The sequence below is a fragment of the Hemibagrus wyckioides genome, linkage group LG13, assembly GCF_019097595.1.
Source record: "Hemibagrus wyckioides isolate EC202008001 linkage group LG13, SWU_Hwy_1.0, whole genome shotgun sequence".
Classification (NCBI taxonomy): domain Eukaryota; kingdom Metazoa; phylum Chordata; class Actinopteri; order Siluriformes; family Bagridae; genus Hemibagrus; species Hemibagrus wyckioides.
This window is the reverse complement of record NC_080722.1, coordinates 10085609-10108715: the sequence shown is the minus strand read 5'-3', so window position 1 is coordinate 10108715 and position 23107 is coordinate 10085609. Positions and strand designations below refer to the sequence as shown.

The following is a 23107-nucleotide window of genomic DNA, read 5'->3' as shown; positions in this document are numbered from 1 at the left end:
CTTATTAGCAGACACCTGAAGGTTTTGCACTAAAATAGCTGGTATTTGTTGTTATTCATGATTCTTGATAAAAGCCCCAGTTCTGGCTGAAGAAAACCAGCCCTGATGCATGATACTGCCACCACCATGCTGCAGCGTGGGTATGATGTTCTGTCAGTGAACATATCTTTTGAAATTAAGGAATTTGTATACCTTTTGGAACTGTTTTCATCAGAAAATTACACATTTTGGCACATGGTTTGGGCCTCCATCTAGCCACCCTATCCCATAACCCAGACAGGTGAAAAACTCCTTGATAGCCTACTTACCATGTTTTTGTCTCATCATTATATAAACTTTGCTGTCCTGTTCTTGGTGATGTCACTGTGGTGCTCCATTTTTTCTATTAGTGATGCTCCATTGTCTTGGAAATTCTTCCATACCCCTTTTCTGATCAATACCTTTCAACAATTGAGACACCATGCATGCTTTATAAGCTTTTTGCAGATCATGGCTTCAGCAGCGAGATGAAGCCAATATATCTGATCTTTATTTGGGGTTTAATCAGAATAATTTCCCCAGTTATAAAAGGGTGTGCACATTTATGCAACCAGATTATATTGTATATTGTATATTATATTATACAGATGATATTATTATATCTCTTTCCTAATTTTTTCCCCTAAAATATTTCTGATTATTTTTGAAATAATTATATTTTGTAATGTCACATAAAGTGTGGAAAACGTTATTTTCATTTTTTGATAGCACAAACACTTGCTATTTTACCAGAAATGTGAATAGTTTTTATATCCATTGTAGCTTTGGACAATTGTGTGAAATGTACTGTACTTTTTTTTAAGTGTATAAAGTGCTGCAATAGCAGCTAATAGCAAAACCAGCAAAATGAAGGCACATATAAACTGCTGAGCAAACCTACTGACTCTGATAATAGAGCCTGCTGTTACTACAAGAAATTTGAGACACCTTTTCTTTTTAGACAACAAAGCTAGGCAACCGAAGCATGTTTGGCTGAGTGTGTCATAATCACATATAAAACAATTATACATGCTTCCTGTACATTATTGCATCTTAACCAATCATCCCATGCTGTAATTCCTATGTTCCTAGTGAGATCAGTTTGCCACATATTCCCAATAATATTGCCAAAGACTTAGCAAACAGGTGTCTTAAACACTATTTGTTATCAAAATAACATAGAAAAAAACTTTGAGAGATTTTGTTTTCCCACAATTAAAAAATATATAAAAATATGATATTTTTAATATATTAATATGATATTCCCTGCTTTCTAAATTCTTCTTTCTAAGTCCTAAGTCTTAGGACTGTTTTCTAAGTCAAATGAATGTGATCTATTTTAATGAGCAGTGTATAAAATGTTATAGAAGGTAGTATGGAGGAAAAGTTAACAGGGTTCTATTGTGTAAGGAAATTTGCAGGTGCTGCTAATAAAAGTGTTTTCAGATGTGAAGCGATGAATCACACAAAAGTCCCTCAGAAGTGAAAGAGAATGTACTATATTTCTAAAGTCTAAAGTGAAATTCATCAGAAGCAGATACATTCATCCGTCCTTCATTCTTATTTGGTGTACTTAAAGTAAAGATATTTCTAATAAATAAAGGCAGAGTTAAATATAGGCAGAGAACAAGGCCGAATCTGGTGTTACTTTCCATCTAAAGACTGAACACATGAAAAATGTTTCATTTGTCGGCTGTCTTTCATTAAGCAATGTTAAGTGGCATGATTTTAATGCAGAACCAGGAATACATGATCACTGCAATTATATATGCCATATCCAAGACACAAATCCCCTACATTACAACATGATATTGCGAACAAAGGGCATGTTTTGGAATGAAACACTGTTTTGGAGATAATTAAACAGCAGGGAAATGAAGGGGCTGTCTGCCGGGATGTCTCACTAGGCATCATGCTTTTATAATTATCAAACTTGTTAAGGATTCTCTCTCATGTACGTTGTGAAGCTCAGACCTAAATACACTGCAAAACCGTGGCAGTGTAATAGGAGAAGTACAACTTGCCATGGTGAAGCTAGACATCTATTTTATTGTGATAATATTTTGAGACTGGTTTGTTTTCTTTTACTCCAGTTACTGGCTGGAGTTTAGGTAACAAAAAGCCATTAGATTAAGATAATTACATATATTGTATGAACATATATGCACTAGTAAACCTGGGTGCTGATTTCTTCTAGTTTTTTCTCCTTTTCTATATGACTACTGTAATCTCTAGGTCTCATGAATAGAATGTTGTTTTAGGCACAATGAGTATAATGGCAGCTAATAGCAAAACCAGCAAAATGAAGCTCTTAGGCACATTTAAACAGCTGAGTAAACTAACTGAGTCTGATAATACAGCCTGTTGTTTCTCCAAGAGATTTGAGACACTTATTTATCCTTTTAGAAGACAAAGGTAGGTAGCCAAGCTTGTTTGATCAAGTGTATCATAATCATATTTAAACAGTTGAACATGTTTTCATTAGCAGTTCTCTTCTATTCATCACCGCCTTTCAACCAATCATGTCATGCTTTAATTCCCATGTGTACTGTGACAGGGAATGAATATTTATGGTCCAAACAATATCGGCACAGAATAGGCACAGAATTGGCTTTAATCAATAATTAATTCAAATTATATATAAAAAGGCAAAACTGTGAAATACTATATTTTATGGCCATGTATGTGCTGCTTTAAGTGGACTTTAAATTAGAATCAAAACATTTTGTGAACTGATATGTATTACTAAAACATGCTTTATCACCTTTTTTAGGTTTTCCCCGTCTTTCTCTGGTCGTTTGTAACTAGAATCTTGCTTGTGTGTCTATAGAAACAATGAAATCTTACAGCAGAACTAAAGAAACAAGGACCTCATGCACCATAAAGCATGTATTGATATGTAAAAAGATAAGAGGTGAATAGTTGCACCTGACAGTCAGACCTTCCCTGCATAATGACCTCAATTGATTTCCACTAAAACATTTTCAACTCTTTACTATGCCAGACATTTAGTTGCATATCACGGCAGCTCCTGTAGAGGCCCCTAATTAAACTCACACTGTACTGTTCACTTTTTTTGCTAGGTAACTCAAACATTATGATTTTTTTTTTTCTAATAACAAGTTTTTTCCCCACTCTACACCCCAATTCATCGTTCTGCAAAAACAGGATAATGAGAAAAAAAACGATGAAACACTGGACACGCCTGAGCTGGTAGACGATATTCTCGGCGCTGTCCGTGGTGCTGCAGCAACCACGCCCCTCCCAGCTTTCCGACCCCGCCCACCTCCGTCAGAACTCTAATGGAGCAGATCACGTGACTGCATGTCTCCGGGTGCTGACGGTGCCTGGCGAAGCTCGGCTGAGAAAACACCTCGACCGCAAAACACCGTGCGGGCTCTTCTCTTTTCTACATCCGTGCGAAGTGTAAATAATTTTGTACAGTTCGGGCGGTAGAATGAACTGCTTGGTACACTATTTGCATGCGGTATTATTGGCTCTGAATTTTTAAATCCATCGGCACTTTTAGGGGGATCCGCATACAGAAATTGCGCCTCTCTGATTTCTTTTGCGTTACCGAGGCTGTGGTCTATTTTTGCCAAATAAAAAAAAACCAAACAAACAAAAAAAAAACAAAACAAAACAAACAAACAAAATCCAAATTGATGCGGAAACCTACACGCATCGTCGGTGAAGCTGGCCGATCAAAGGATCACACGATGGACTTTGTCTCAAGGTAAAGAGCACTTCCGTTTGCATTGGTCTCAGGTCGTGTGCAGTTGTTTGTGCAGCACTGTGCTTTCTCCGGAGAAATTTCGTCTCCGATCTTCATCCAGACAAATGCATGGCTGAGTAGTGTCAGAGCTGTGTTTTATTAACTGCTAGGTTGTATTGTAATCTCCACTCTACAGAGGGTTTTTACGGCCGACATGTGTAATTTTGCGCATTAATTGACGAAGCCATATATTTCCTGGTCTCCATCATTTGGTATCTATCGTACAGCAGCAGCTCCCAGACACAGGCAGGCTGAAAGCACTCTCTTTCACTCCGAGATGTAGATGTGACTAATCCACCTGCACTGTTTCAAATCAAAGCCTTTCACTTTCAAACTCTGATTCTTATTTGACACAATTTACAATGTGTAATTATGATCTGTATAGAGGTTATGTTTTAAAGATGCTTCATAATGTGTGCATGACGCAATTCAGTGGGAATTTTAGATGACAGGCATTTCCGTTCTGATTTTTCGAGGAAAACGCTCCGCTCCGTTTGTTTCATTTAATCAGACACATTAAATCCTGCACATATAAGGCACTTCAGAGCCAGTGCAGGGAAAGTACTGCTGTTTCAGAGTTAAGTCGTCTCGTGAGTGACTAATGGCGCGTCCTATGCTTTATGAGGGCCATCGGAAAGACTGGACTCTGATCTCGCTAAACAGCCGCCGTGTAAACCTGACACAGTACACACGGGAATTAAAGCGTGTAATGATTGGCCGGGAGGCGTTGACGGACAGCCCGAGGGCAGGACAGCATGCGGTGCCGTTATGCGGGACTTAAACGGGGAGACAAACACACACGCGCGCGCGCATACACAAACGTGTGTTATGTTACGTCCAAAAGGTTGATGTCCAACTTTGACCATAGCACACATAAAATATGACGCAAAATGTAATCAATTAAAAACATCTAGCTTAAGCTGTTTCAAACAGTATATATATACTGCCATACTAAATAGCAGACAATACAGTGCGCCACTAGAGGTTACCATAGTTACCAGAGGTGGCGTACTCTTTTCTAATATACTATTTAGTAGCCTACATTAATATAGAAATATTCACTGATTCCAGCCTGTACTTCTGTCTAAATCTTTTTTCCACAATAACGCGTGAGGAACTTACAGGCACTAAGTTAAAGGTGATGCAGAGTCTCTAAGCAACCTGTATGGCTTAAAGCCCCTGGAGTTTATCTCGCTTTTTTCCTTTTCACTAGTGGATTTTTCCGTGAGAGAGAGAGAGAGAGAGAGAGAGAGAGAGACGTAGCAGTGACGCATTTGGAATCTCTCATTAAATGCCATGCTGAGGATAATTGCACAGGGGGCTAACACATTCGTGCCCATTTTTTTCCTCTTTGGCAATATTGACTATTTGCTGTCATTTAAACAGGTTCAAGCAGTTACATGCTCTACATATTACAATGAACTCATATAAAAGTGACTACACAAAGTTATATTAACTAGGTAGGCAATATTAAAAAGCTGTGTTAAATGGAAGCTGATGGAACGACCAAAGGAGCTAAAGGAATGACCAAAGAATACCAAATGATTTACCAAACTGTATGCTGGATTGTGTATTACTAAACTGCATACAACACACTATACAATATATGCGAGGGTAAAATAAAGTATAGGAATATTTCATTTCAAACACATGAGTAATGTTTTCATGAATAGTTGTCCTAGCTGGTTTTATCACATAAGGTGTGAAATTCTTGTGTATCTTTATAAATTTCTTAAAAACCTGTATATGTATAATCAGAAGGTATAGACTGTAGAGTATAGACCTTGGGTTGACTGTAGGAAATAGAGCATAGTGTATAGATTGTGAGGGATAAATTCTGAGAGCTATAAGACAATAGGATGTAGACTGTGGGATGTAGAATGTGGTACATAAACCGTGGGGTATAGGCTGTGGGATAGACTGTGGTCTGTAGATTGTGGTTTATGGGCTGTGGAGTAGAGATGGTTGAATATAGATTATAGGGTATAGGTGGGTTAGACTTGGGCACTGACTGTGGGGTGTATGGGATAGATTGTGCGGTGAAGTGTATAGAATATAGACTGTGGGTTGAAGGGAATAGATTGTTGGGTGAATATAGACTGGGGTGTAGAGTGTGTGGTGAAGATTGTAGAGTATAGACTGTAAGGTGTAGCATGTAGGATATAGAGTGTGTGGCGAAGAGTGTAGAGTATAGACTGTAAGGTGTAGCATGTAGGATATAGACTGTAGAGTGAAGAGTGTAGAGTATAGACTGTAGGGTGTTAGAGTATATGATATAGACTGTAGGGTGTAGAGTGTAGAAAACAGACTGTGGGGTGTAGAGTATAGACTGTGGGGTGTAGGGTGTAGAGTACAGATTGTAGGGTGTAGTCTGTAGAGTGTAGGGTATAGACTGTAGGGTGAAGACTGTAGAGTGTAGGGTATAGACTGTGGGGTGTAGAGTGTAGGGTATAGACTGTGGGGTGTAGAGTGTAGGGTATAGACTGTGGGGTGTAAAGTGTAGACTGTAGAGTGTACGGTATGTTGTGTAAAATGGGTGGTAGAGATATAGACTCAGCAGCCCATACTGACACTACAATTTAATGGGTTAAACTTCATGGGTTAAACTATTTATAAAATAAGATTTTATTTTATTCAATAAATCACCTAAAAGTTGTCTGGTCATTATTTATCACTTTGCTTGTCACACGTTATTTAATTTCAAGTACTGTGCTGTTATCCTGTATGTTTCTGTCATACTTGTGTCATCAATATTCTTTGTTTTAATTTCAAGAATTAATTTTAAGAAGATTGTTTCTTATTCTTTTCAGATTGCGGATCAGTATGACAAACTGGATGTGATTAGAGAGATTGTGAGCACTGAAGGCCCTACAGGGGCCTGCATTTTAACCTCACTTTGAGAAGTTTCCTTTTTCTTATCTGCATGATACTTGGCCAACACAATGACTATTAGTTAATCTAATCATATGACCCACGGTGGCCTAATTTACTTGAAAGCGCCGTGTATATATGTGACTTCATGTGATGGATACCTATATTCCATTGAAGGAATTTTAAATCTGCCTACATTTTTAGTAGATTTATTTAGGATTGTTCATATTTTAGCTGAATATTTTCCACATTGATTACATTAGCTGATACTCAAGCTACGCTGTTTACCTTCATTACGATTAGGCCAAAACGTTTAGGCCTTCTATTTTTTTTTTTTTTTTGGAGAACAATGAGTAAAGGAAAATTAGCCCGAATTTGTAGCTGTCACAAAGAACCCATTTCTGTTTTAAGACTGTAAATCTAAAACAATTAATTCTCTACCATTTTAGATTAGTCTTGTTATCACTTTTTTGAATTCACCATGATCTTCTCTATGCGCAGCAGTGTGCATATAATTTGGATAGGCCTGCTGGTTTGTTGCCTGGTTGACATAGGGGCTAGCATGGAGTTCACTGGTGCTGAAGGCCAGTGGGCGAGGTTTCCGATGTGGAATGCTTGCTGTGAAAGCGAGATGAGTTTCAACATGAAAACAAAAAGCTCACATGGACTTTTAGTGTACTTTGACGACGAGGGATTCTGTGACTTCTTGGAACTTCTGCTTCATAACGGTAGACTCAGTCTGCGCTTCTCAATCTTCTGCGCCGAGCCCGCCACTGTACTGTCCGATACTGCGGTCAATGACAGCCGCTGGCATGCGGTTACGGTGCGCAGGAATTTCAAAAACACCACTTTAATTGTGGATGAAGAAATCAAGTGGGTGGAAGTGAAGTCTAAAAGAAGGGACATGACTGTTTTCAGTCATTTATTCTTAGGGGGGATACCTCCCGAACTGCGATCGGTAGCCTTGCGGCTCACGTCTGCGTCCATCAAAGATCAGGTTCCATACAAAGGATGGATAACCAATTTGAAGGTGAACGGTTCGGAGCCGACGATAATTGGTAGTGAGGGGATCAACAGTGACATTTGTGAAGCAGACCATGTTTGCCTGAATGGAGGAGTGTGCAGCATTGTCAACGACGAACCCATCTGTGACTGCTCCGAAACAGGATTCCAGGGGAAAGACTGCAGTGAAGGTAAGAGCCATTGTTATATTGTTGAAATGTCTTTTATTTCCCCCCAACATAGCCTTTTCCTTGATTTTTCTTTTTAATACATTTGCACTAGTACCTCTGACAGAAGTGCATGCTACATCATGTTTGTTTCAGGCCTCCACTGTGGCCATTGGTCATGTTACATCACATGTTTAGATTAGCACTAAAGACCATTGTTAAGAGCAATAAGCATTTTTGTTGCTACAGCTTCTGCAGAGTGTTTATACATCTTAAGACGATAATATCAAATTGATTAGCAATGATTCTTAGAATTTGATAACGGAATGTTGCACATAGATCTGGTATATGGAAATGAATATTTAGCAGCTTATATCAAAACTGACAAAATATGACAGACATAATCAACTTAAACAAGGGGTTGTTTTGTCTAGGAAATATGAAGTTACGGTGGAAATAATCCCTCAGTATCACACACACTAGTGAGCATTTGTCACTCACAGTGCATATAAATCCAAAGAAAAGTTGATGCAGTGAAATGATTGAAGTATATACTGGAGTATTAGTAGAATAGAACCGTCATGACTATTGTTAGAATAAAGTTTTAAAGCTGGGAAAGAGAACAGAAAAAAACAATATAACATTATCCAGTGACAAAGATTAAAGCAGTAAAACATTCATAAAATGACTCCATGTCTTTTAACTCATCTCTATCCTTATTCTGTTCCTCCTTTGGTTGTTGTTATTATTATTGTGGTTAACTTCTCTGTAGACATTTCAGTGCTTTTAGGCTCTTCTGGTTGGCGTCCAGTTATCTTCCCTCTTTGGCTTCTAATTACACTTTTGAAATTTGTTCCATCTTCTGTTTTTCTGTTTGGGCAATCCTCTCTGTTGATGGCTTCCATGTCGGTTGCGTCTCAGGCTTGCGACATGCCATGTTGCCAAGGAAACTACATACCCACAGAGTAAATTTTGGCCTAGTAATCCAGAATGGGGACTGTACATGCGCTTTTTCTCTGAAAGGATTGTTGAGTAAAGATGAAAGTACAATTTAGTGTTTCTGTAAAGGGTATTTTGAGCTCTCAGCATGGTACTGGATCTTCATCAGCATAATAAAGGGAGGATGTGCTGGTGAAATTGGGTGTGTTAGGGAAAATTTGCATTCCACACTGTGACACACAATGTGGGATGACACATAAGCATTTTGTACACAGCACACTAGCTACCTTGAGACCGACTGTATAGTCATGATTCACAAAATAATTCAGATTTGCTTTTTCGAGACCCAGCATTTGGTCTTTGCGTAATGCAAAGAGAGATCCATATGGCTGACAATAGTGGCTGCTTTTAGTACTGAATGAGTAAGTATGAATGAATCGTTAAAGAGTAGGGCGATGATTTAATTTAAGAGATATTTCAGTGTCATTAAGCTATGTTTTAAAGCTTCAAGTTGAAATGCAAATGCCTCAGTTAATGGCACACCAAGAGCTCTCAGAATATTAGTATCATACCTCATTACAGATTGAAAGATTGGCTTAGATGATGCCAAAGAACCATAATAATAGCATCACCTTTTCCTTTATCTTGTACAAGATATGAATAGTATGGGCCATCGTTGCTATTGTTAGCATACTTTTCAAGCTAGGAAAGAGAACAGAAATGCATTATAACTTAATTTCTAGTGCCAAAAATGCAGGAGTAAAACATTCATTAAATGACTCTATGTCTTTTAATGCATCTCTATCCTTATTCTGTCCTTCCTTTGGTTATTAATTATTGATGCAAGGGCCTTGAGCTGAGGGAGAAGCAGGAGAGAGCCTCTGTTTCCTCCACCTCCTATAGAGTAATGATGGTTTTCACCCTTATAGGCAAAGGCATCATTCAATAGCCACCAGGTGGATTGGCTGGTTCTGTGCACGCTACAGAAGAAAATGGGTGGTGTGTGGATTTAATGTTTCCGTTCTCAATGTACAAATGCTCAGTCATGCTCTCGACAGGCAGTTGTGGTAATGATATTCTTTAGTGAGGCAGGTGTTGGGCTCTCAGTGGGAGAGACAGCCCACACTGCAAAGAATAACAGTACTACACTTAATAAGATATTTTTTAGCACTGCTGGGAATGCCGGGAACAAGGGGTTTATTAGGACATTTGTTTATGATTAACGACTACTATTTATGCTTTTCACTTCTTTCTTATTCAGATGTAATAGCTATAAAGTTATATATTGTATGGGCATATCAGCGGCCTCTCATCAGTACATTTTATTCATCTAATGTGTAAATTGTGTGTTTGAGAAGGCTGTTAGAAAGCTGCATTGTTTGATATGCACAGAGCATTTGGTTGTGAATAGTTTAACCAGTGATTATTTGTACAGGCAGCAGTTTGATCATTTAGCTCTTATCTGCTTTGTTTTATGACGGTTTTGCAGATTTGGACAGGTAATATGTCATATTTTAAGGCTACATAAGCTCAGTTGTTTGTGCTTATTTAAGGATTGGAGCAACTGTGCACTTGTGCAATGAGACCGGCCCAATTTAAAGGTTATTTCACTCTGTATATAAATCCCATTTGAGGTATCTCCAGCTCAGAGATTTGGCATCTTTTAAATAGAGAGATGTCAAGAGTGCACGCTTTGAAGGCATTCCTTGACTTAATCATAGTGGTTAGACTGACGTATTTAGCTAACATTTTTATCCAACTCCAAATCAACTGAGCATTTGAGGGTTAAAAGCCTTGCTCTCAGACTGAACCGTGGGCCACGTAGTGGTGCTGGAATCTGAACTCGCAACCTTTTAGTAGTCTAAAGTCTTAACCATGAGTGCTCAGTGATCCGCGAAATAAACACTACCGAATAAATATTTATGCTCTCAAGACAAATGCAACTTGGATCAGAGTGAAACTAGTAAATATTAGCATCTTGTTATATCCAAAAGTACTAATTAGAGGTTAATTCTGTATTATTAATATTGCAATATTTTCAAACACGTTGTCAGTGATGTTAAACGTTATCCACTGACTACTTTGATTTGCAGTCAGACAGATATATAGCAGATAGAGATTTCTCTTAAGTCGGTATCTAAAGCACACAGACTAAGCCTCTCTAATCTCTCAGTGATACAGAACGAGGGTATTAGAGAACACACTGTAAACACCTTCACATGAATGGCTTCACATCGGATTAGATTAGTTGTTGGATGAAAATGGCTATCAGTCAATTACAGCAAAGGTTTTATATTTTGGGGGTGTTTTTGATGAGTAGTTGTGGTTTGTGTTCATAGTTCTACTCTGGTTTCTGGTACTATAATGAGTGAAAACACAGTAGTATGTGGTTGTAATCTGGTTATTTATATGGATCTAACGATATTAGTAAAAGACTAATAGGTACAGTATATTTATTGGAGCAATGGCTTATAGTTGCCTTAGCTTGAACGTTCATGTACATTTACTCAAGTAAATTTACTTCAGTTGAGTAGATGAGGGTTAAGAGTATTGCTCAAGGACCCAACAGTGGCAGCTTGGCAGTGCCATGATTCGGACCAGTCCAGAGCCTTATCCACTGAGCCAACAACCGATAAAGTGTAGCAGTAGTTATTTCAGTAACAGAATGTCTTGCCCTTAGGGGGGCTACATACAGTGGGTATGTATGTTTGAGAATAACACACTCTGACAGTCTGAAAAACACACATAATCGAGAAGCTGTAGTCACTTACACAAGGCATTGTATGGCCATGCGTCACAAAGTGTTTACACCATGCCTGCTCAAGCACATAACCACACTGGAGCCACTGTGTATGTTTGTGCTCTTTGTGTATAAATCTTGTCCTTTAGCCTAAAATCACAGCACTTTGCATAGACAGCACTCAAAACAAGCTGTCAGGATGATGAGAGCCTACACGTCTCTGTTTGGATTCTGCAGTTCTAGAGCGAAGCTACATAATCCTAATATGCTAGTCAAGCCAGCGCAGACCTGCCACATAGGTTTAGAGAGGAACTGCTGTTCTCTTTAATATAGATGCAAGTGAAAATAGGATTAGCAATGTACTATACGCTATATGCACGTATTGTAAAAGAGATAATGGCCCCACTTAGGTAGTAGTGGTCGAGGCATAGGGTGGATGCAAACCTAAAATCAATAATGCACACTGTAAAGGAAGTCTGGTTTATTAGTGCTCTGTGTTCAGCTGTGTAGCATTCCTTTTCCTAAATTTGAACGCATCATTCATCGCAAAACGATTATTCAATTGTCAGTGTGCAAAGATATTCTCATTATTCAAAATCTCTGTCACGAGGGGACACCTTAGGAGTAGGTCTGCGAAAACATACACCATCCTGCACTGCAGCACCTAAACAGCTTAAATTTTCTTTGCCATTATTTACGCCATGGCACCTTTTATGTTCTTGATTATTCATTTATTCATCAGCATTTTTGTTCTAGTGGCAGTTGTGGTGCATGCAATTTGTATTTGGTCGAGAGGAGCAGACTGCGGCGGTAAGTTTTGGGTCATTGTTCCCCTTGAGATGCAAAACAACAGAGGTAGGCCTGGATGCTTTCAAAAACACTATGAGATGATAGACGTGGCATTTTAGGGAGACTTGGATCGCAGGGGCTGCCCAGAATCAGGCTGGCCCAAGGAAAGAGTGGTTTGTGTTGAAAGAAAGCATGACTGTCTCTATTCTCAAGGTAATGTACTTTTCTTTAGAGAAGGAAAGTTAAATATAGTCAGAATACATAGTCATTAATTCTTATGGTGACTATATGGAGTAATCCATCACAGTGCAGGTACTGTACATTTTATTATTACTGACCTGACTGACCAGATTTGTTTTCTCTCAGTAGGTGTATGCTGCATCACCTTTTTTATTTATTATTTTAAAATCTAACTGCTGCATGGCTTACGACTAAGCAAATTAATCTCTAGAAATCATTTAGAATGTACTGCTTTTAGATTTGCCAGATTTGCTTTCAACCCCGTATTTTTTTACAAATGTATCTTGAATAAACGTGAATTACTTCATATAACTTGATTCCAGTTTATTATGCGTGAAATCTGCACTTAGAGTGAGAGGGTTTTTGAATTCATTCTGTAATATTAGGGGTTAATCGTCACAAATTGATCACTCTCGTTTTGCATTCAGGTCTTTAACTTCTTGCATGTTTGTGCATGCTCTCCGAAATATTACAGTGTCAATACATGATTAATTTGCATTAGAAATATTCATTCACTAAGATTTTTTATTTTTATTTTTTACCAAAATTATTTCAACCAGGAAGACTTATTTGATGTTTGGCATGTGTTTGTTTTGAATTTCTACATTTATATCAAAGTGGGGAACTTCCTTGGTGTGAAAGCAGTGTTATTATGCACACGGGTGCAAAGACAGCAGAGCACATTCCCTACTGCTAATGGGGCCCAGCTGCTGATGGGAGGAAGTATGGGAATAGCAAAAAGGACACAACAGGAAGAAGCAAGAGTATTTCAACAGACAAACTCTAATTGGGCAAGCAATGAAAAAAAAAAGTCTCCCTGGTTGAATGTTCATCAAGTTCAATACACTAATGACAGTTAAGAGTCTGGACCTTATTCAAAGCTAGAATCGGATATTGGAGACTTCAATGAAATGAGATCTCGTGGTTTATCCTCCATGGCAGCATTTGTTTTGGCTTAGGCATTTGCGCAGGATGATAAGACGCATGTAGCTTCGGTAGTCCTCAAGGGTGGGCCACCTTCTAGCCTGCATGCCTCTTAATCAATGTCTTCCTCTTTCTCTCCACGCCTCGGCCGATCCTCCAGAAGAGGTCTACGTTGGAGGTGGGTACACCTACACACTTCTATTCTCTTTTCATTCTCAAGTCCCCTTTGCCATATACTTCTCTCTATTTCCATATCTCAAACTTTTCTTTCTGAAATATGCAAAATGTAATTTTTTTTTTTAATCAATATGGGGGCCCAAGGACGGTAAGTGAATCCAGTGTTTGCCTTTTTGGGACCGGAACCGTGTCTGAGGTTACTTAGAAGGTAAAAGGTATAAACATTTCCTTCCACCTTTAGCTTTAAGTCCATTGCTTAATGTTGGTATTGGTGAGAATTCCCAGGAATTGGCCTCTGTCCTGTGTCTTTTAACATATGAGGAAAAGAATGAGAGAAAATTAGTTCCTGCTTAATATATCCAAATTCCACCAACCAAGCGCCTGTCTCTGTATTCAGAGGCTCTGTTTTTATCTCTTCCAATAGTTCTCAAAGAGATGTACACTCCCAAATGCATGCCATTGAAAATGCTTACAGAAATCCTAAGCAAGCAAAATGCTGTCAATTTTCCTAAAAAATCTATCGTGTGCTTCAGGGACAGAGGGTAAGTACTGGGGACAAATCATATTTTATATTCCCGGCTGTTGGTTCAAACACTCCGTTTAGAGTCTAGGCTTGTAAAATATGTGCTCTATTGTAATTCATTCCTTTGAAGGTATTGAATCTTTTATGCATGTAGGAAAGGGCACAATTTACAGGTGATATTTTTGTGAAGGATGAAATGGGAACTGCTGGTTTTCATTTCAGACATAGATATTTGATGACTGATAGGCTCATGTTTGTATTTTGCTGAAATAAAATATTTGACTTTAATTTATTCCTGTGTATAACACATACTAGGAATGTGTAAGTCCTATTTAAGGATGTATAAATATCTTCAGGTGTCTAGTCATGATAATATTGCTATTTGTCAGAATTCTATAATCAAATTTCTGGGAAGGGTTGACTAGCTGGAGGGAATGTCTGATCTCTGACAAAAGAAATATATTCTTTTATAGATTTGTCCCTTTCAAATGTGACAGATAAAGCATCACAACCGTCAGGTTGAGGAAATGCTTTTTCTTTTTTTAGCCTTCCCAACACAGCCACTCTCCCCCTCACCTCCTCCCCCCCCCTCTCTCCCTGAAATTGTAACACACCCCGGGCCTCGCAGCACAGGCATCCTGCTTTCACAAGATGCCTGCATGTCAATGTGACAGAAAGCTTCCACATGATCCCGTTCTCTGTGCTGACTGTGCTCTTGTCTTCCCTTAAGGTCTTGCGCACCTGATGATGGGCGACCAAGGTATGAGTTTTATTCCTTTATCCCCCCTTTTTGCTGCCATTTCCCCACCCTTTCCTCCATCCTTCCTCTGCCTCTCTCGCTCTTTGTGCTGATTCCTCCTCACATCGCGTCACTGCTGGTAGGGATTTACTGGGCCTGCTTTCTTTCCGGCTTGGCACTGACTCAATGGATGGTTTGGTCTTTTCAATTTATTTATTAATTTATCTCTTTTCAATCCTCTACTGTGGTATTTCTTTCGGTTTATTTATTATTTCTTTTCTGTTTCAGTCATCTGCAACTGATTGCTATTCCATTGTTGCTTGCCAACCTCATTTTCATAAAGAGAGAAAAAATAATGCTTTGAACATGTTGGTTGGGCTGGAGATTGAAGAACATCTCTCGAGGGTTTGTTTGTTCTTTATAAATGTGCTAGCATGTATTCTCAAGATGCGAAGCAGGAAAGCATTAGCTCTCTGTTCAATATTCATGCTTTCCCTCCATCTCTCGCGCCATCATGTCTCGGCATGTTCCTCATCTGGAAGCTTCCGTCTCTTCTGCCTGCCTCCTCTCCCGTGCCCTTAATGCATGGAGCTAGGTCAACTGTTAACCTTTCATATCCTTTCTCTGAATCTTACATAAGTTCGTGACTCTTACGGTTGCTTCTTTCCTCTCCTTTGTATCGCCCCTGTATCTCTGGAATTTCTCTTCACGGAACCATTATGTCAATATCCTAGGTAAAAGTAAAGGTACATAATGTTTTTTTTCCCATAATATATTTCATAGTATGATTAGCTCTTGCTCTAAGCTGTTCATGTATATTCCTGTATCTGTGGCTTTATACATGCATCTACACTTTGTGTGGGTTTTTTTATTTATTTATTTTCCTGGGTATTCTGATTTATTGTGTGATGTGTGATGTCGTGACAGTATGCCCAGTGGGCTGGAAGGTAGGTGTGTACTGCTGTGGAAATGTTTATGCCTGGATGCACGGGAAAATGCAAAATGGGTATTCACTCAGCTTCAGGTTAGGGTGAGATCTGTCTTGTTCAATAAATAATATTAGAATAAACACGACTGACACACCAGTGAGAGAAGCGAGTTTTAACAGTGAACAACTGACGGCAACAGTTTATACAGTTATTGCACAGATACAGTGCTATTATTAAATTCTATTATATATAGTTTCTAGTGAATTTGATTTACTGAACGTCACCAAATAATAAAAATGGTGATAATGTATATGAATGATATACTATGCACTATTTTACAACTTAGATGCTTAATTTGATTCGTTTTCTATATAATAATAATAATAATAATAATAATAATAATAATAATAATAATAATAATAATAATAATTTCCAAGTGAAACTTGGATAAGGATCACACTGAAATACATACTGTACAGCATCACTGTTTGTTTTCACATCTTATGAGCAGGTAAGGGTTTTCCACCAAAGTTTTTCCTAGCAATATTCCACCTTCTTATGATCCTAAAAAGAATTGACATGGATTTTATTTAGTGGTGCTATTTTTATCATGTGATAATGAACTGCCACGTTGAAGAGCGTGTTCCTGCTGAGGTAAGTCACCACATTACTGACCCTGCTGCTCACTTTTCTTTCACTGTGGGTGCCCTCGTCAGAGCCACTGCATGCTAGACCTCACTGCCTTTTACTCAGCACTAGGGCACAACACACACTCTCACACATGGCTAAATCTCAACTATGTCATTTATATGGATGTGAGAGAGTAAAATGCCGTGCCTGGTGGAGCAGGTAGGTGCACTTTATGTCTTTTATTTGAGCTTGGCTGCTTCTGCCTTTGGCTGGCTAATACAGAGTTCATGGTCTTTTAGACTTTATGTTCAGGCCACCAGTCTGTCTTCAGTGTTCTACTGCCCATGGGTGATGTAGGGTCTAAAAATAAAGCTTCCCTTAAAGCATCCGAATGCAATTGTGGTGCCGTTTGAAGTTTTGCTAATTTTTTTTTTTTTCCAAGAAGATTTTTTTTCTAGAAGATTGGTCTTCATCAGTGTGTAAAATAGAGTGAAATGGTGCGTGTTAGTCGCCCCTGCTCGCTGGGTATGAAGTCATTCTGATTTTAATTGAATTGAACTGAATTTTTATGTATTTAATTGCATTTTAATTACTTATTTAATTTTAGTTTTAGTTATTTTATTTTCATCATTTATTTTATTTATGTATTGTCGCTGAAGATATGGAGTTTTCAAATGTTTATTTGTGGGTTAAATTTTCTTTAAATTCTCTATTTGTGTCCCAATGAAAATCGTAGAATGACACTGCAGCAAATTTAACAATAATTTATTACTAATTTCAGTGACGCCTATATCCTTGGAAATTAATCCAAATAGCCGGAGTGTTATAAAATATGTTTTATTAGTTATACCTGGGATAACCAAGCATTTACAGTACTACATCTACTAACACAGCGGAGTTTTGATGTTAAAGAAGAATGTTCTGATTTCGTAGGCTTGTCATCTTAGCATTTATAATGAAACGGTTGCCTGACTTACGCTTGATTTCACCAAGAAAAAATATAAATGGATTTGCACAAATGTTACACTCATAGTCTGAGTGTCTGTTTTAATTTTAACACAAAAACAAAACTGAATCTCTGTTTTACAATGTGCTGAGTTAGTGCAAATACAAGGGTGGTCATTTTTTTTTTTTTTTGCAGCATATGCTGTAGTTATGATTTACTGCTGTTGTACTTCAGAGTCAGATCTGGGTGACTCAAAGGTATGCTCTAAACAGGCTTAAGAGGGTCATCTTTTAGTGTCCTTGCTTCTAGCCAGAAAAGCGATCTCCCAGTTTATGTGAACAGGTCACCTTCAATAATCAGCTTAAGCGTCTGCCCTCTGCCCCTGAATTCATAAAGCATCAGATTTATGCATCATTAGGTGAATAAACTCCAAATTTCCATTAAAATATGCAGCGAGCAGCAAAGGTGAAGCATGTGCCTGACAGATTGGGCTTGTCTGCTCACTGCAGCTTGTATTTCCATCGTTCTTATGTTAACTTGCTCAGGGGTAGATGAAAGATGTGTCGTAACTTGGGTGGCATGTAGAGGGCTGGCACCTCTAATTGCTGCCATTGTAGATGAAGTGGTTCTGAAGCTGTAACTCCGCTCAAGGCGCTGTATGGCTCACAGACGCGAGTGCAGCATCTTCACAGCAGAATTCTCTAAGCGTAATTGACAAAGCGGAGTAAGAAATGGCAACGTATTTGGTATTTATAGCAAATCCTCAGGATTGTACTCTTTGTAGCTGTTTAGATGACAAGCGCTACTAAAAAGGTGTAGCTTCTCAAGAATTCTCACTTGTATTTGTGTCGCAGTCTTACAAACATCATTTCTTTTTGTCTTTTCTAAATAAGGATGATAAATTTGCGCACGGTGAATCTATTTTCTGGGGGGGAGTAGCTTTCCAGATGTGGTCCTGCCCTTGATGACCCTGATTACAAAAAGGGAGGAAAAGAAACCTGGCGTGACGTGTTGATCAATACGTATTTAAAATCCCATTATGTCCGCCATTGCACCATGGATGCCTCGTTAATGTAATTACAAGGGCAGAATGGCCTCTTAAATTACTGCAAGACCAAGCCCTTTGCTGACTTTCCAATGTCAGATCCATTCACATGTGACTGATGTCACCAAGAGGCGGGGAAATGCTTCTACGCACAAAAATGTGGCCTTGATTTGTTTTTAATCGCAAGTAAATAAAGAGTTTCATTTATTTATTGGTCATAAAAGAAAATGCCGTGAGCGCTATACTGGTATATTGACTGCAGATGTAAAGGCCCTGAATAGCATGACCTTAGCAAGACCTGTAATTCAAACCTTTACCTAGAGTTTGAAAAAGTGCTGATTAAACAACTTTTTTTAATCTAATTGTAGTACACACTTCACAAGGTCACAAATTCCAGTTAAAAAGCACTTTTTTTTTTTTGCAGGGTATTACAGCTATTCATCAATCACCTATTCAGTGCCTGGTCCTACCTTCATTATTCACTGCTCATTCACGGGAAAGTTCAAAGAACAAGAGCTATAATGGTGTCGTGCCAAATGGAAATCTTGTTGCTGAAGATGGGCTTCTTAACATGATTTTTTCAGTACAATCCAACTCTTAATAATCAATTTTTATTGTCATTATACAAGTGCAGTGCAGCGCAGCATAACGACAAGCTTTCTCACCAATAAAAACACATTAAAAACACAGCAGTACAAAGTAAAAGACAGGAAAGTGTAGTCACTCCAGGTAGCGCTCATTCATGTCAAACAATGCAAGACAATACACACTGCCATAGAGGAAGTACATGAAAAAAAGGCATTATGACAAACTATAACTTCTGTAAAGGGAGAAGTGTTATAGCTTACAGTCTATGTGTTGGATAGGCATGACATTTCATAATTTTTGAGGGAGTTTTTGTGATTGATAGGCCTGCTATATCAGAAGCTCTTTCTCCTGATGGTCACTGTTACTGGAAGCACAAAAGCAGCTGTTCTATCAGTGAGACACTAATTGGGTGTGCTCTCTGTAACATTCCTTAGGCTCAGAAAACAGACTGAATCATAGTTTGAATAATGAATGATCAAAAATGTTTTCATTATATATCATAGGAATAGGAACAAGCATGAATACCTTATTCAGACTGAACAGATGTTCAGATATAGATACAAATACAGATATGAAGGAAGTGCACTATTGATTTGTGTGTGTGTGTGTGTGTGATGTGATTTCAAAGGCTTGCCAGAAAGGCAAGGTCATGTATGGGACATGTAGGAGATGTTCATTAGGACAGGGATTAGGCTACTAGTTTGTTCATGTTTTTTGACAGGAAGAAAATATTGTTAGACAGGAAGAAAAAAAAAGTCCCTTTCACATCTAGTTGAGAGGATACAGTAATTAACTTATGTAGCTGAGACTGAGGAATGCTCAGAGCCGAACTCCACGCTGACAGTGCTGGCATTTCTATCTAAACCCAACCCTAAAATCATCCAAATGGCCAGAGTGTTAAAAAATATGTTTTATTAGTTATACCTGGCATAACCAAGTATCTACAATACTACACCTATTAATACAGTTAAGTTAAAGAAAACATTTCTTCTGATTTCATAGGCTTGTCATCTTAGCATTTCTAATTAAAAACGGTTGTATGACTTAAGCTTGATTTCACCAAGAAAAGTATAACTGGATTTGCACAAATGTTTGCACAGATACTGAGTGTCCATATTTACTGACATTTCTATCTTTGGGAACTTTAATTTAAAAATAATAATAATAAAAGAAATCTCGTTAAGGCTTCACCCACTTTAAAGGTGAAGACAGATCCAGATGTTTGGAGCACTCACCGGATACAAATTAAGTGAGAGGAATTGCATGTTAATATATCACAGTTAACCTAAGGCTTGTAATGCTTATTATTTCTGTTTTTTTTCCCCCTTTCAGCTTGATATTTAATGTCTCAAAGGCCATATTTCTTTTTATTTGTTTCCTTTTTGACCGCATCAAGGAGCAACCAGACAGGCTTCTAAGAACCAGGCAGCAGATGGATAAAATAGTTTCACTATTATCCTTTATCTTGCACTGATCATTGTATAATGAAAAGATTTTCTCATTAAATTCCCATAATCAAATTAAAAGGTAATCAGCTGATGTCTTTCAGAGTTTTTTTTGGATCAGGGTTCTCATTTGGATAGATGTACTGATTTCCTAATAGGTCAGACTGGCTGCCACAAGGTACTTTGGGTCTTTATGCCAGTCCCATTCTTAATGTATTAATGGAATTTGAATTCAGCACTGCCATCAACAGCCCATTAGGCCGGACATGAATGCACTGCATTTTTTTAAACGGTGATATAAAAAATAATAGAAATTAGAAAGCTGGACATCTTTCAGAATAAGATTATTTCTAGGTTAGTGGTATGGTTCATTTATGTTTAATGAGAAACTCTGGACTCATCCGGATTCATTGCATATGCTCTGTAGATTTCTGCAGTAAATATTATTCGAGAATTTTGCATATGCTGATGTGTGCATTCTTTTACTGCCTTATATAGGACAGGGGAAATGAAGAAGCTAATTGTCAAGTGATATTTTCTGCTGCTAGTATTTTTGCTACCAGGTCAGGCTATCTTCAGACACCCTTCAGGCTTGGGTATGCTGAAATTCAAGAGTGACAGAGTGCCATTACCAGTGTTCGCAGCTAGTCTTGGTAATTTCACAGTCAGAATGCAAATAGCATAGTGTGAAGTATTTATTGAACTAATACCCTCTAAGAGAGTAGTCACACAGGCAGTAGACAGTGCAAAACACTTAAAAGCAAGTAATCAGTGCATGATGAAACCAAACGCACAAAACAAAAAGGCTCTGGCAACAAATGGACTGGAAACTCGGTGCGGTGTGGGCAAAATGAGGATCGAGGCATAAGATGTACATACCCTTTTGGTGCACATTCCCCTCAGCTGTGGGATGACACAGACTCAAGAGGGTAGCCCTGAGGACAGGACTGGACAAAAAATGATTAGATATGATAGAAGTCCAAAATTAGCTGTGGCTCTAGGATCCAGCTCTAGTCCTTACGCCTCCTGGCACCACATACACATACAATTCCAGCAAGGTGTTGATAGCATAGATCAGTGTACCATTCTCATACACTCAGGTCCTTTTGGCCTATCTCATATCCTCTTCGTGATCGGGGCCATCACAGTAGAAAAGGTAAAATCAGGAAAATATGTGAGATGTCATGTAATTTAGGCTTCTTTCCACTGTAGAAGGACCCATGAACCAAATCAAGTCTGAATAACAACTGGAGCCCTCGAATCAGTGCCTCCAGTCTTCTGCCAATTTCATAGCCATGTCATCATATCCCAGATCATAGTTTATTTTTATTTTTAGCTGGGGTTTTTTTGCAGACAACACTGTATGAGTACACAGCAAAACCCAGGTTGTAAAAAAATAATTTTCTCTAGATATAAAAGGGAGTATTATGTTTATGCATTGACTAAATGTCTAATAATTACTAATTTTATGTTTAATGTTACATTTCAAATAAAATATTAAATTGCAATTTTACTACATTCCAAAATTATTAACACCAGTGTTTCAAATTCAGATATTTCTACATGTTAGGACTGATAAATTATCCATCCATCCATCCATCTATCCAATCAGTCATTCAATTCACCTTTTGTAATCATTTAACCTGGTGGATCTGGGCTGTCTTGGGCTCAAGGCAGGAATTCACCTTGAAGGGATGGAAGTCCATCACCATTTACACATTCATACACTCATCCACACCTAGAGACAATTTAATGTAGCTAGTCTAACTACATGTTTTTGGGTAGGGAAAAAGAAACCAGAGAAGTCAGTAAAAACCTACAGAAAACCCTTGACAGAAACCCTACCCAGACATCATGTGTGTTAAATTGGAAGGTTTAAAAATAATTAAAAATAATTCAATTTAAGGGTCTAAAGAAAATCAGTATCTTACAGTATATCAACAACTGAATATTTTCTTCTTGAGCTAGATAAATAGGCGTTGACTGGTGGCAAAGTGTATATCATAGTTTATATATCAACAGTTTAATAATGCAAGATGGCTTAAACTATAATGTGCTTCTCAAACCTTTGGCCTGTAGTGAACATTTTCTCAGGGTTGGTCTGGAGAGGAGACATAGCCCCTACTGCCACTTCAGATTGGAGTAGTTCTATCTTCTAGCAACAGAGAGAGAGAAGGAGGGAGAGACAGAGAGAGAGAGAGAGGGGAGGGACTGGGATGCTGTAATAGTGGGGCAGAAGTGAAGCACATCTTGAGATTTTGAAAGGCTTCCTCTGCTGCTTTTGTCCACGATAACCTCTGTCTGCATCCGAGGTGGCTCAGCTGAACTGAAACGCTATGAAAACTTAAGGAAAAATTCTTCAAAGCTCCTCGACTTATCACCACTACCACATGTTTTTATATTTCCACTCCCATTGAACTGAGCACATAACCAGTGAAGAAACTGGTGGTTTGATGGAAAATGCATTTTCTGGTAGAGATATTTTAAGACTGATTCGACATGCACAATAAGTTCTTGCTTAAATATGAACTTTAACATCCTGACACGTCACGTCCTGAAAATAGTTCTAAGCAAATGCCGGAAATATTGTAGAGGAACATGGCAGTCCATAAGTACAGTA

The 23107-nt window shown here is 38.3% G+C and overlaps 1 protein-coding gene across 9 annotated transcripts in view; it reads left to right on the top strand.

Moving 5' to 3' along the window:
• The first annotated feature begins 3339 nt into the window (after nt 1–3339).
• Nucleotides 3340–23107, top strand: part of nrxn1a (neurexin 1a) — a 162590-nt gene continuing 142822 nt past the window's right edge. For 5 of the 9 annotated variants that reach the window (XM_058406274.1, XM_058406271.1, XM_058406273.1 and 2 more), the window contains exons 1-4: nt 3340–3754; nt 6604–7857; nt 13626–13643; nt 14896–14925. In XM_058406274.1, coding sequence (XP_058262257.1) covers nt 7146–7857; nt 13626–13643; nt 14896–14925 — 760 coding nt within the window. In that variant the 5' untranslated portion in view covers nt 3340–3754; nt 6604–7145. Of the gene's footprint in view, nt 3755–6603; nt 7858–13625; nt 13644–14895; nt 14926–15500; nt 15651–23107 lie in introns of those variants that run through there. The other 4 variants (XM_058406268.1, XM_058406270.1, XM_058406272.1 and 1 more) reach the window with 4 other exon arrangements.